General features: G+C 40.1%; 1 protein-coding gene across 2 annotated transcripts in view; it reads right to left on the bottom strand.

Moving 5' to 3' along the window:
* Positions 1-1,890, bottom strand: part of syne1a (spectrin repeat containing, nuclear envelope 1a) — a 113,652-nt gene extending 111,762 nt beyond the window's left edge. For both annotated transcript variants that reach the window (XM_075459619.1, XM_075459620.1), the window contains exon 1: positions 1,339-1,890. In XM_075459619.1, the coding sequence (XP_075315734.1) occupies positions 1,339-1,483 (145 nt within the window). In that variant the 5' untranslated portion in view covers positions 1,484-1,890. The remainder of the gene's footprint in view (positions 1-1,338) is intronic.
* Between the last annotated feature and the right edge of the window lie 12,708 nt (positions 1,891-14,598).

Raw genomic sequence — 14,598 nt, 5'->3', positions numbered from 1 at the left:
GATAAAGGCCATTTAGCAAAAGCTCAATCAATAGCATAGATGTCCATTGACGATGTCCCTTAAAAAGCCACTTAACTCAAATGAGGATGAGACAATACATCAAACATGCCTCTAACATGTGTATAAACAAGCTTGTATACATTATACTGTATGTACACTTTCAAATCATCTGATGATGTGGATTGCCTGGCACTATGTTTTTCCTGTCCCATCTGCACCATAGAGCAATATCCTTGAGATAAGCATGTTATCTGTAAGAGAGGACGACTGACAGGTAGTGCTTTCCTCCGTAATGAAATATGCTGACGGATTGATTATACTCAAGTTGGTTAGTGTGTCACTGGGTACAATGGGCAGATGCAAACAGGAGGGGGAGTGTGTGTTGGAGGGAGGGAGATTTTAGGGGGGGTGCTGCCTTTCATACATAATGCAGATACATTCACACATAGTCATACGTGCCACTGAGCATGCCTATGTTCTATGAATTCATCTTTTGATTGGGTTCAGGAGTAATCAAATATTGATGGGCGGAAATATTGGATGAGAATGGGAAAGATTTAGCCCAGGCATCCTTGAGCAGGAACATGTGTGGCAGAAAACATGTCTGCATGTGCCAGCCTCTCAGTCTCAGGGACGAGGTGACTTTGAACTCTGCGCACACACAATCCTACGTACTGTAAGCACACACATACACTCAAATTCTCTCAATATCACAAAGAGAAACGGCGGACTGCAGTAGCCAAGCATTTCCGCACTTCTTTACGATCATTCTCACCCACCTCCCACTTTGGCCCCCCACAGTGAGGATGACCTTTATGAAATATCATCAAAATCTACTTTGTCATCTCAAAAGCTGTGCCTGCCATCCGTTTTAACTGTGGCAGGACTATCTATCAGATAAACAAGCAGGCAGACAGAATGCTGAATGTGTGATATCTAAATGAAGATGAGCAGAGAGGTAGAAACCTACGGGATCAAACAGAGAGAAAAGAAATCAAACATTTTGACTGCTGTGAAACTTGTCTGCAGGGTTTACTTCTTTTACTCAAATCACAGCAACCTCAACACTCATCGGCAGAAACATACACTCTGCCAAGGTGGAAACGCCCCCTTCAAACATCTGCCCATTTCATTTAACAAACACACAGCCTGCTAAAAAAAAATATACCCTGTAGGGAATTACACTGCAAAATGCACACACTCCTGCATTACATCCAGTCTCAGGCACATACCGATTCCACACCGCAATCCCTCACTAGGTCACACACTCTATCACACATGCAGAACACACACATTGTAACATGTCTTCTTTTTCCTCAGACTCTCTGCCCCACTTACCTCGGAGGTAGTGGTAGAACCCTGCCACCAGGTTGAGGGACATGTTTCTTTTCGGAGAGGCATCACCACCTACTCGTTGTGCCATCTTGTACCCCAGACTATACCTCGATTTCTGCCTGTTTTCATGAGGACGTTGAGAGGACATCCACGATAGAGGCTACACTTGCCCTTGCTCCTGCCCTTGCTGTCCTTTCCCCTTTTTTTTTTTTCAAAATTTTGGGGAGGTGTCTTTAAAGATATCCCTGGAGCACTGCACCTCCTGAGATGACAGTAGTGGAACTGTTGCTCTGAGGTAAAGCGGAGAAGAAGGAATCACACTGCCGGTCCGCCTCTCGCCTTTGAGCGCGTCATGCTGTCCTCTCTGCTGTCCCGCAGTAACGGGCTGCAGACTCAGTCAGACTCAGTCAGACTCAGTGTTTTTCCTGCCTGTTAAGCAGCTTGGGAGTGTGATGCGAGAGCACGCGTGATACAGCGAGTGTTGTGTGTATGTGAGTGTGTGAGCGCGAGTACTGCGCAGTGCCGGCTTGCCTCAGCATCAATCTCTCTTGCGTAGTCCCTCTCTCTGTTTCCCTCCCCTTTGCTCACATGCACTCTCTACCTTGGTCCTCAATTTTTCACTGTAGACTGCAGAAACAATCCACTTCCCTCCACTGGCCAGCCAATCAGAGGGTGTGGGAATGAGTGATGTCACAGCAGCCCGGTCCTGATGCAGAGTGGGAGGACTGAGTGGTTGTGGGTGGGATAAGGGGGACTGTTTAGCAGGTTGGAAGGGGGAGCTCCACTCTGACGGTGCCACACACAAACACACACTCTCTCCCAGAGCAATGCTGCAACAGACGTGCAGGAATTCCCTGTGTGCTGTTGGCACTCTTAATACCCGTTCTCTCTCATCCACACAGATATCATGCAGTGCTCAGCTTTCTACTTTAAGGAGCCAGCGGGGGAGCAGACTATCACTGACTGTTGTCCTGTCTGATCTGTGACTGTACTCCAATCAAAAAGGATCTGCTTTCATGTGAGTCTCAGTCACAAACAGTACATCTGTCTAGTTGTTGTCTCTGATGGAGGGGAGGACTGAATAGAACAAAATACAGTAAAGGAGAAAACAATATCTGAGGTAAGCTTTGGATATCAAACAGCATAATGTGAACAGTATGTGCAAAATTACCAGAGTTTTAAGCATCTGTGACAGAATACAGCATAGTCCAGAGGAAAGAAAATACGTTAACTGCATTTTAAGGTATGACACTTCAGGCAGAAATTTTGTAATTTCAATATTTTTGAGCCGTTTAGCTTTCACAAGATTTTTTCTTTGCGCCCGGTAGAGAGAAGATACATGATATACTTCTGTTTTTGTTTTATTACACTTTGTCTATCAAATATTTCTGCAAATGGGAACAAAATTAATCAGATGATATATAAGTTACTGTCGTGTGTGGAGAATGTAGGACACGGATGCAGATATTTCCCCCCCAAAAAACCCAACAACTTGATTTATTCCAAAGGATCCAACAAAAGGAACAATAAGCAACGACGCACAAATCCGCTTCGTTAAAGAATCTAAGCGATTTTTGAACGGGCAAAAGCCAACAAAAGGCGCGGCTGAGCCAGAATACAAAAAAAAATTAAAAATTAAAACTATGAAGAAACTTGAATAAAACAAAACTTGACTATGAAAAACAAAAGGACAAACCTGATTTGGCCAAAACTTGACATGCCATGAATAACTGTGACAAAGAAGCATGACTGACGGTGAGGATCTGGCACTGATGCATGGGAAACCTGGAAATTAAATACTGAAGGGGTTGATTGGTGATGGAGTGAAGCTGAGGGGAGAAAAACAGGTGACGTGAATGAAGCTGATGGCAGGGCAAGAGAAACTAATGAAAACATGGCAAAAACTAAATACTAAACAGGAACTTGAAACTTAACAAAACTAAGACATGACAGAAACGTAAAACATGACCAGAACTTTAAAACATGACAATTTACATATTCAAATTTACATTTCAGAAAACTTTCTAAATAAAAAAAAAAAAACTGCAATCAACTGGTAAAGTTTTATAGTAAATCCTAAAAATGTAACATTTACCAAATATATTTTTTTCAGTCGGCACTCACACATGTCAAATCCTCCAGTTTTCTATTTTCTGAAGGTATCATTCATAGACTTTAAGAATAGAGAGCATTTTTTTCAGGGGTCATATTGACTTAGTACAGTAAACAAACGGCCACACATATGATAACTGAACTGAAACATGGGCACAGGATGCTAACTGCCTCTGTTGTGCAGTCTTTTAAAATTCAGCATCAGAGAAAGATTAGCTTGTTGTCTTAAGCGTGTATTAAAGGATGTAACTAACTCTTCTTGACAGTTTGTGGTTGTCTGGTTTGAAAAAATATTCTCTATGGAAATTACGTTGAAAGACAATTTCTTGGTGGAAAAGAAAAATCTCCTGATGTTGTACTCCCTTGACAAAGTTATAGTATGTTGACATATCAAACACTGTCTTCGAACCAACCCTTGAGAAAAAAATATTCAGAAGCCCAGTCTATGTTAACAATGTGACAAATTGAGCCATCATTTTCAAACATTCAGCTTCAGTCACAACCGTTGACTTTAATAATTTGTTTCTGGAAGAGAGAACTTTTAGTCCAGTCAAATGTACCCTTTCCCGGAATCAGGTAAATTACAGCATTTTTACTCAAGTCAAGATTCATTTACCAAAAGCTGTGTTTTTACATTCATTTTGGAAAGGTTTTTGTGGTTTTCGTTTGAGCTATTTTGCCCATTTGTGCTATAGAACCCAAAAACATAGGAAAGGGTTTTTATGGAGTAACTTTCTAATTTACTGAATGATAAAAAGAGAAAACTGAAAAACTGCTTTCACCTAATGTTCAGATTTCTGCCACTTTCCCTTCATACTGAAGCATCCTTTGTTACCAAATAATACTGGAAATGTATCCTCCTTGCCTCATTATGTTATAATGCAATGTTTAGTGAGCATGTAGAGTCTCACAGCTGCATTAAAAGTACAGCAGAAAACAGTCTGCAGTACATTGAACCCTTGTCCTTTTCACTGCTAATTTGTATCAACATTTCTATCTGATCTTTGCCTTTCTTATTTGAACTGTTTTTTTTTCTTTCTATTTGTTCTTTATTACCTTTGACAAATCAACACACATTTACACACACAAACATGCAGGCAATGTGAGCTCTGGAAATATTGAAAACACAGGGCTCCTCTTTGAAACCATATTCAGAGACTTTCCCGGGAAGCAATATCCATGCTGAAGAGCAGGGTTGGTCTTATATTAGCCTTAAAAATGAAAGGACCATTCATCATTTGTGTGATTTCTTTCCCCCCTTTTGTTCTTTGGTTTCTCCCCATAAGGGATTTTAATTATGAAAGTCATCAATAACCAATGGCAGCTGTCATCCGCTATCTATCTGCTGATAATCACACCGCTGACAGTCCTCTCTCTAACAGCCCTGAAACTGGCCTTCACAATGCAATCACGAGCTTATTCCACAGAAACGTCTTTGAAACGAGTCTGTTTTACATTTTTGTACAACGTGCATACAGTGTATGTGCTGGAAGGTGTGTGTAAGTGTGTACATTTGATAGATAAACAGAGAGCTCCGAGAAATATTTATGCGGCTCTGTTTTCGTTTTGACATTAACATTGCTTTTTCTTTTCTACTTTAACTGATCATTTCATCATTTTATGTCAGCGGAAAGCAGTATCCATAAGGGGGGGGTTTCACTTTACTAAAACTCTTGGTCAAAACCACTATTGCAAGAAAATCCTTGGCCAAGATTGTACACGAACCAGACAAAAATCTATTGTTTTTTTACATACTGCTGTTTGTGCAGAACTGGTCTGCCCACACATTATCAATGATGTAAATAATAAACCAGGCTATATTGACTGATGCACACTTTGCTTCTATTAATTCCAGTGTCTCTGGCAAGTTAAAGGTGTCTGAACAACGAATAAATTATTGCTGAGGAGCTAGACTTGAATTAGGAAGCCTGAGAGAACTATCCGAGGTGCTGAACCTGTCAATAAGAAACCTTTTAGTGTGACATTTAAATACTGTTATTCTATAAGTGGCCAGCAGAAAACAGATATCAGCTACAACCATGCTGGCAGTCTAAATACTGTTAAGGAACATCATTCTGATTTGTTTCTTTTCTTTTCGAGAGCCCTTTCATTTATTTGCCATACAGCAACAAAGTGAGGAAACTGAACTTCTCTGGTGACTTAAACGGTTTTGAAAAACAACCCCAGGATAAAGTCAAAGCAAGATAGTGAGGAGTCATGGGACTTATTAGGATTCACCATGGGAGTCAAGGGAAACAGGGGCAAGCAGGTGCTTACAGACACACAAGTACAAACTAACTCATAGAGTAGAATTAACTGAATGGAGTCAGACTCATTTTCACGTCTACTGTATGTGCAAGAATAAACCAACAGGCTCCTTTAGGCAGCAGATCTCAGGAGTGTTCATGTTTTTCCAGGAGAAAAAAAAGAGGGGGATTGAGGGTTAAAACAGACTGAACCTCAGCTGTTTTGGATCTCTAGTGGAGCCCCTGGCAGCCCTACAAAACACCAGATCTCTCACTGAGGTTGTGGAGGTTGGATGTGGGTCAGCACCCAGCGCACACACAGGTATGTCTGTGGGGTGTGATGCTTCCTGAGGAGACGGGGAACAGTGTCTTTTCAACCATTAAAGGGAAAACAAACAGCCTCCTGGAGGGTGGAATATCTCTGCTTCTGCTCATATTGTAATATATTCACCCTAAGGATGTTTGGGTTTGCTCTCTGAGCAACCAAGACTTCTTATTTAGCCCTGAGAGAAGTGTATAGAGACACAACGCCACCTAGTGGTTAGGCAAAGTGTAAAGTTCTCACCAAGTGTGGTTTGAGGAAGCAAAATGCTTCAGACAAAAGATGAGGCAAGAAAAGAATGGAGAGGACAGGAAAAATGAAAAAGCCAAGCACCAGCTCAGCTTTTAAGCTGCAGTCTCTCATATCTGAACTCTATTAATGTATCAACAACTCCACAACACACCATGATTATGGTCAGTCAGATGTGAAAAGGCATCAACACACTTACAGTACAAGGTCACACCCCCTACTGTCAAGTATTGATTAAAACATTAATTCAACAACATCATCTTAATATTATTTATGTTGTTTGACATTTAGATTTAAAGAACAGTAACATGGTCAAATGAAATGCTCAAAGAGGAGTAACAGAAGAAGGTTTGGTGGATGCTGCTGTACAGATGGCTTTTTGCAGTAATGCATTTTCATCCGCAGAACATTATTAATGGAACACCCTGTTACAGCTATCATGCACTAAATGGAGAGCTTTAATGTGTGCTACAGAGGCATCCTGTCATCACTCCATATTCACACACATATAACTGATTTCTCAAGTACTCATTCAGCCCATACAAACGCACACTCAAGCATGTATTTGCAACCCACCACAGTGACACACAAAGGAATTTTACAGGTTATGGAGGCTTATCAGCCCTTTTTCTCCCTCAATACTTTATTTATCCGCTTCCTTTCACCCCAACAATCCCTAATTTAAAGAAAAAAAGAAAAACCGTCTCCACACTTCCACTGGAGTACTTTAGCCCCAGCTCTCAACAGCACCCATCAGGATCCCACTCAACCCTCACATGTCCATTCACCCTCTCCATTCGCCATCCTACTTCATTTGCAACACATTTTTTACCAGTCCCAACATAAGTGCTGAGACGGAAGTCCAAATGTCATCCCATTAGCATACCTAATTGCATTTCAGTAATAATGACACCACATTAAAGAGAGTAAGAAGGGGGGAACAAGTCAAAGTGATTATCAAAACAACCCCTTTCCCTTTTCAAGCACCATCACTCCCTTTTCAGTACCAGATGTGCAGAGAAGGCACTTTGTCATTGACAAAAATGTCCAAATATCACAGTGCTCATTAAAGTCAGGCCACTGATACAGTAATTTTCAGCAACACCTGCAGTACTGACATACATTGAAACTCATGCACACACAAAAAGCTGTGAAGTACATGACCATACAAATGAACGTATGTGGAAGTGAAGGCATTTGCAATGAAAACTGACATTTTGAGCAACAGCTTTTATAAAACATGAAACAAAATTAAATCTGTCATATTGTAAAATTTGGGAAAAACAACAGTAATTTCAGCTGTTAATTTGATTGACTTCTGTCAGACAAGCTGCATTAAATCTGATATAACCTGTGAAAAGTCAGTGTTACATGTGAGCTAGAAGCTTCTTTCTTCTTTAACAAAAGAAGCTGGAGGAAACACAATTTAAACACCAGACTGAACATGCACCTAATACAAAGCATCTACTCCAATGGATATGCCAGGGGTCATATTAAAACACCATGCAGAAGTACTAAGAGCATTAGAAAGACTCTATTTGGCTTTGAAAAATATATTCAGCTTGATTCAGTTTCTCTGCAGCTCTCCATGGATGAGTGTGTGTGTGTGATGCCTGAGTGTTTGTGTGCCTGTGACATGCTTTATGTGTGTGGGAGGCAAGGAGTGGGTCAGACAGTCTAAGCTCTTTATCCAGGTTCAGCGGCCCACCACACATTACATGGACGAGTAAAGTGAAAGGACTGGCGTCAGCACACTACATGAATCACAGTGGCCAGGGCAGTAATTTCAGTCATAAGTCTCGTCCTTGCTGTAAAATAAAAATACTGCCTGTAACAGAGCCAGAATAATCTTCAAAATCCTGTTTCACACAACCACTCGAGTGCATTTATGCTTATCCAGCTGGGCCCATTTTCTGTCTAATCAAAAGTGAACCTGAACCAATTCTTTTGGCGACAGCAGATGTCTTTTCTTTTGCTAAAACCACCTGTCATGTTCAAAATGCCATCCTCTAAAGGCATTATCAATTTCCTTCACTATTTTTCTCACTCACACACACACACACACACACAAAAAAAAAAAAAAAAATTTGGCAAGTTTGATATGTCAGGTGGAAGGTTGTGTTCATGTCTGGAGGCTGAGAAAGAACGAGGACACATGTCAGCCTGCAACACAAGAGGAAATAACATGTCGTAGATACAGTACTTTCATTGCTTTGTTGTTTTCATTGAAAGTAAATGAAAAGTGATGGTGGACATCATCCCTCCAGGAATGTAGTAATTGAATACAAGAAAAAACAGTGACATAACCTCAGTAAACAGCTGATTTTGCATAAATGTGTACAAGACAAGTTGGCTTTCATAAGTAGGACAATTAAATGATTGATAAAAGTTACAAACCAGCTTTGCTTTTCATTGAATGGCAGTTTTATTTTCTATATTTTCTATTTTCTTATCTTTGACACAAAGTGTTAAAAAAACACATGAAAGATTTTAATGAGGTGCTAAGCACTGGGAAATAAACAAAAAACTGAAGACCGGTGTTCCACAACGACCCTGGGGATGGCCTGAGGTTTCAAACGCTGATTAAATAAAGTGGAATACATATGTAGCTGGAGGAGTTCCATCTTCCTTTCTTTAGTTTTTACTACGATTTTTTGACAATAAGTACTGGTGTGATGAACCCAGAACATAAAATGCTTCAATCTGATAAACATTAAAAACTTGGAATTATTTCCTTCACTGTTAAAGCTGAAATAATTCTGTATGGTCAGTTAACCTTCCTGAGGTCATGGCTTCAGTGACCTGCTAATTTACTGCCAGAAGCAAAATTTCCCACCACCCAATCACATTGTGACAGGTGAAAAACAGGGACAGAGGTGTCTGTGGGTGAAAGATAAGAGCATGTAAAGTATTACAGACAGAAGCTAGATGTACTTGGGGTCAAAAGCACAGGTGTCAGGATTTTATCTGCATGGACATTGTTTGGTGCGTCAATCAAAGCTCCGATGCCCCAATGTGACAGACAGCATCAGAGGTGTCTTAGAAAAGCTAAAGATTTGATAACATAGTGCAAAGATTAGAACCATATCTGCTCCAAATGCTCCACAATGAATGCAACACTGGCTCAATTTTATATTATATTACTGTTTTCACTTATTTCATTACATCTTTAGACAGTTATTAAATACCACTCAAGCTGCATAACATTTTAGGCTTTATCTTCACGATGTTAAACTAAATAATTCAAGATCCATATTGGCAGCAATGCTGTAGTTCTATTTAGAGAGAAAAAAGAAAAGAAAATGATACGCCTAGATTATTTACCCATACACTCTGACCTTTGTGAAGGTGTGACATTTCAGAAAGGGAATGGGGTAAATGACCATTGTGTTACCCTCCATATTGTATGGGTGGGACCTCCAGTGACCCACTGTTGTGATACGTCACTCAAACCTTAACTGACTGTCAGGTTAAAGGAGATTATAATCTGATCTGCAACAGAAGCTGTTGAGTGACATGCACAGTCTGAACACAAACACACTCTATTGCACACACACACACACACACACACACACGCACACACACACACACACACACACACACACATATTTATCAAACACAATCTACAGACACAGAAGCAGAGTCTGGACCAGACATGGCCAATAAACCCACAGGGTAAAAAAAAATGCTGTGCTGACTGTCATGCGACTGCAGCCATGGCAACAAGTCACAAACACAATCTGGAAAGACACGAAGAAGAAGCACCAGAATAAATAACAAATCTTGCTGTACTGCTGTTGCACCACTGCTTCAGTTCTGGTCTGATGACCCTAAAGACATGCTCTGGATCTGTTTAACCACTCAGCTAAACTGCCGACTCCCAGTGGTGAGACGGGGGCGGGGGGGATGCAGAGCAGCTATTTTTAACGCACAGCGGTTGTTTTTGGCGTCTGTGTGTAATTCTTGGTGCATGTGCATGTGTGAAGCCAAGGTATCCAGAGCCGTACACGATGAATGGTGGTGTCACAACTAAACAGGAGGCTGGTGTGGCTCAAGGTGACCGTCTGCTTGGGTCTTCCTTGGCTGCGGCCGAATCATATTGTCGCCCCTGGCAACAGGATGTCACCCTGGCCTTGTGCCAACCTGAGGATCTGTGCCAGACCCACAAGCAATCAAGAGCTTAAAAACTAGTGTGTGAGATCTTTCTCCTGCTTGTTCAGTCTCATTTTTACACTCTTCCTGTTGTCTCCCTCATTCCATTCATTTAATCCATCCAGTATTCTCAGTATGGGACTTAAGTTCTTAAGGTGAGCTGACCTTTGTCACTTCTACCCTCAAATCTTTCTTCCTGCTCCGAATCCTCCTTTACCAAAATCATATTGGCAACATCCTTACAAGAATGGATCACACTTTGCACAACACAACCACATAAAGCCTGAACTTAATGAAAAACTCAATATGTGGCTATATGCTTCTGTTTTATCCAAATATAAGCAAATATGCAATTCAGGATTACATACAGCCTATACAGGGAAAACTCAAGCAGGTGTTCTGAACTCAAACTGTTTTAGCAAACTTGTCCGCTTGATAGGCTAGCAGACGGTAAAACCCAGAGGCCTAGTCAGGAATGAACGCCTCCGCCGCCCACAATAGAGAAAACATGTGAGAAAGAGAAACAGGAAAAACAGCGCATCGCTTTTCTCATTAATGAGAGACAACAAACAGGCAAATTCCACAGCATATGGAGCAGTTCGGGCTGGGAGGTGTTCAAAGAAGCCTTGCCGTTCTCCGCCATATGGTGTCACTAATTGTGGTTCTTTCACAGCGACAGAGAGGTGCACCCAAAGAGATGGTTGAAGGGAGAGAAACACAGCGCCCAAAACTGGGGCAAAACTTGTAATTGTTTTGATGCTGCACAAACTGGTTATGAACAACTTCCATATTAAGCCTCAGTGTCATGATATCTGGTGGTGATTTGTGGAATGTGGCTACTTTGAGAGGATTATATTCTCTTAAAATATGTTAATCAAATCAGGCTCGAATTACCTATATCAATTCAACTCTCAGGTGATAAGAAATTAGATTACTGCCAAGTTTTTGGCAAAAATATATAAACATCAATACAAACAATTCATCTCATTGATTACATCAAGCCTATGAAATTAAAGGAAAGCAAGCCTAAAAAAAAGGCTTTGGGAACAGATTTCTAACAATATAACACCAGACAGACAAAGAACACACGCATATGTTCACCTTTTTAAGGCACAGACTAATGAAAACATCAGCCTTTGATTCCTACAAAACATCTTGATGATATTATCACAGGTTCAACTCTCATATCCCAAGAGATGGACAGAAACCAGAACACATCAAATAAAACATAACATCAAATTATATTCCACCCATCCCCCTACAAACAAGCTAATGTGATTATGTGCTAAAAGGGGATGGTAGATAGTACAAAGAGTTGTATGTGAAAACAGAAAAAAATAAAAATAATAATAATAACTATGTAAATCCATTCAAACAACAGGCAGCAAATCAGACAAGCAGTATATCTCTATTCAGGGCTATATTCAATTTTAAAACCATTTCAAACTGTTTACGTGTGTTTGTGGAAAACGACAATTTGGCTATGATAAAGCAGCATTGTTCTCACAAACCCTCACAAAATGCCACATGATATTAAGAATAAAGTAACAGTTAAAGGCAACTGGTATAAGGACTGTTTGTTAAAATGTGATAAACGTTAGACCAACTGGTGTTGATATATTGCCATTTACAAGCATCCAGTCAGACAAAAACTGGAACAAGTAATAATGACATCATGTCATTCACTTTCTAACATTATTACATCAAGCCCTTGTATATAGTGTAAACCATGATGGAAACATATTCCCTACAGATATACTTTATCAGCTTGTCAAAATATCTAGAAACATAAGATACTTGAGATTAAACACTGAGCAACTTCTGAAAACAGTTGTATCTCTAATTTATGAATATTTGTAAAGTAAATTTGACAGAATCAAACATCAACCAACGGTATTGTGTTAATGATCTATTTCTCATTGGACATGTAGGTGCATCAATCTGCCTTTGTACTGAAGAGACGGCGTAAAAGGAGGCTTCTAAAATTAGATCAATCAGTGCACAATTGTGATTCAGAGTGTGCATCCACACCTGCACACAGTGATGCAGAAGAACCACGTGGCTACTGATGCTGCTTTTACAGAAACTGCCACCTCGGAAGCCACACAGGGAGCAGCCATATTGGATCTCAGCTCTAGTGTCATCTGACTTTCCTGATACTTTGCGAGCGTCATCAATCTGATCCTGTCAGTAGGGGATATGTGATCTTTAAACAAATAGATTAACTGTTTTACAATGGAGGTTACTGATAAGTTATAATGTAAAAAAACATAACATATACATAATTCAGCTGAATAAAAAGTCTAAAAAATTGCTGATGTCTACTGAAAATACAAATGAAAGAAAGGTCTTTTCTTTTTAAAAAAATCAAGAACTACTGATTTTACTATACTTCACATCATAGCAAGTGTATAGTCGGCTCCAGATTCAGCTGTTCACTGTAAGACAAAGTCCTGCTGCTACTGCAGAGTTAAGTAAGACGAATAGACTTCATCCTGTCAGCTTCTCTGGGGATTATCTGTTCTATTGTCTGCTTCCCTCTCTATCTACATACAGAAACATTATATAAACTCACATATGAACACCCAGACCCATGCGTGCACAAGCAAATAGATACATGTAGCAAGCACGTGCACTCATAAACAGTAAATACCCACAGGAGCAAGCCAATGTCAAAGTCCTATTTAATCTAGTTGTTTTTATGCCACAAAAAATAACAAATATGGCATACTGCACGCAAGGACTAACAGCTGCATGCATCTGCACTGCAATTCTCAATAGCAAACTAAAAGCAACTGAATGTTTTATATAATATAACTTGTCATATGGTAAGAAATCCTCCGCACTTGCATATTGCAGCCTGTGACATATCCCATCTAGTATTATCCCTCCCCCACCAAACATTTTTTATGAACTTGAATTCCAACACAACACAGAGAGGACATTCATTGCCATGAGCAACAAGGATGAGACTGTGAAACTCATTCTCTCCAGTATTTGCTGAATCAAGCTCTAGGTCACCTCTAAAAACGCTGCAAACCAAGTCAGAGCAGTGTGAGTAAGCATTTTACACCTACCTTGCAGTCTCTGCATCACACTGGTAATGTCTCGAGCAGAGTGTCTGTAGTGCCTGGGTGATGCCATGCCGCTGTCCTGAGGTCACCAAAGTCACGTCCCAGCTTCTGTGCGTCACCCTTGCAGCACTCTCGTGCTCTGACCAGGCATCATATTACGTTGCAGTAGTACAGTATTTTAATAACGACTGCAGGATATCAGAGCTGAACCATGTCCATGTGACTATGTCTCTTTTCAAGTCATCCCTGTTACAGTAGCAGTCTGCAATCCTCACACTCAGCAAAGCTCCTCCCCTGATAATGATGATGTAAGTGCATACTGTATGTGTATGCATGTGTGTCTATGAACATCTTAGAACCCCCCCTCCCTTGAGTTTGTTACTTCTGCAGACAGGCTCAATTCATATTCTGCAGGCACTGCCACCTGCTGTCCAACCAAAAGGATTGCTGTTCATATCTAGGGATCTTATCATGCCTGATGGTTCTACTGAAACATGTGTCAGTTTGAGAGCGTGCAAGAAATAGATGTGGGAACAACACATAATAGAATTAGCATCATGATACATGTGAGGGCAACATACCATTTCTCACTTGAGCCTTTTTAAAAAGCAGGTAAACTACTTTGCAGACTAAAATGATTGTGATTTTTCAGTGATTTTGGCCAATACAAATCAAGATGGAATGGCATTTTAACTGGAAATGAGAAAAACAAGGAATCATCTGATGATCGGGTGACACTTTCTATGACTAACTTATCAGGTATTTGTTATGTTTTTTTAGCCAACTAAACAATCTGAAGTATTATATCTACCTTAGATAAGATTTATTTGCTATAATGGTCAAAGCCAAACTTGCGTACTCACCACAAAGTGCCTGGAAGACTTGCAAAAATCTCATCAGGACCTGACTTATTGAATTTATTTCATAAATCAGGTGTGAATCAACCTGAAATATTACAACATAGATAATATTAACATGGATGATTACAAAGAACAACAGGTAAATGAATGACAAGTAAACTGATTCAACATGGAAGCACTGCACAGCTGAATGAAAATAACAAACATAGTGAAGGGAACATGGACTAAGTAGGGCCTAAAGTTTCAGC

The sequence above is a fragment of the Odontesthes bonariensis genome, chromosome 24 (genome assembly GCF_027942865.1).
Source record: "Odontesthes bonariensis isolate fOdoBon6 chromosome 24, fOdoBon6.hap1, whole genome shotgun sequence".
Lineage (NCBI taxonomy): Eukaryota > Metazoa > Chordata > Actinopteri > Atheriniformes > Atherinopsidae > Odontesthes > Odontesthes bonariensis.
This window is presented reverse-complemented; position numbering and strand designations above follow the sequence as displayed.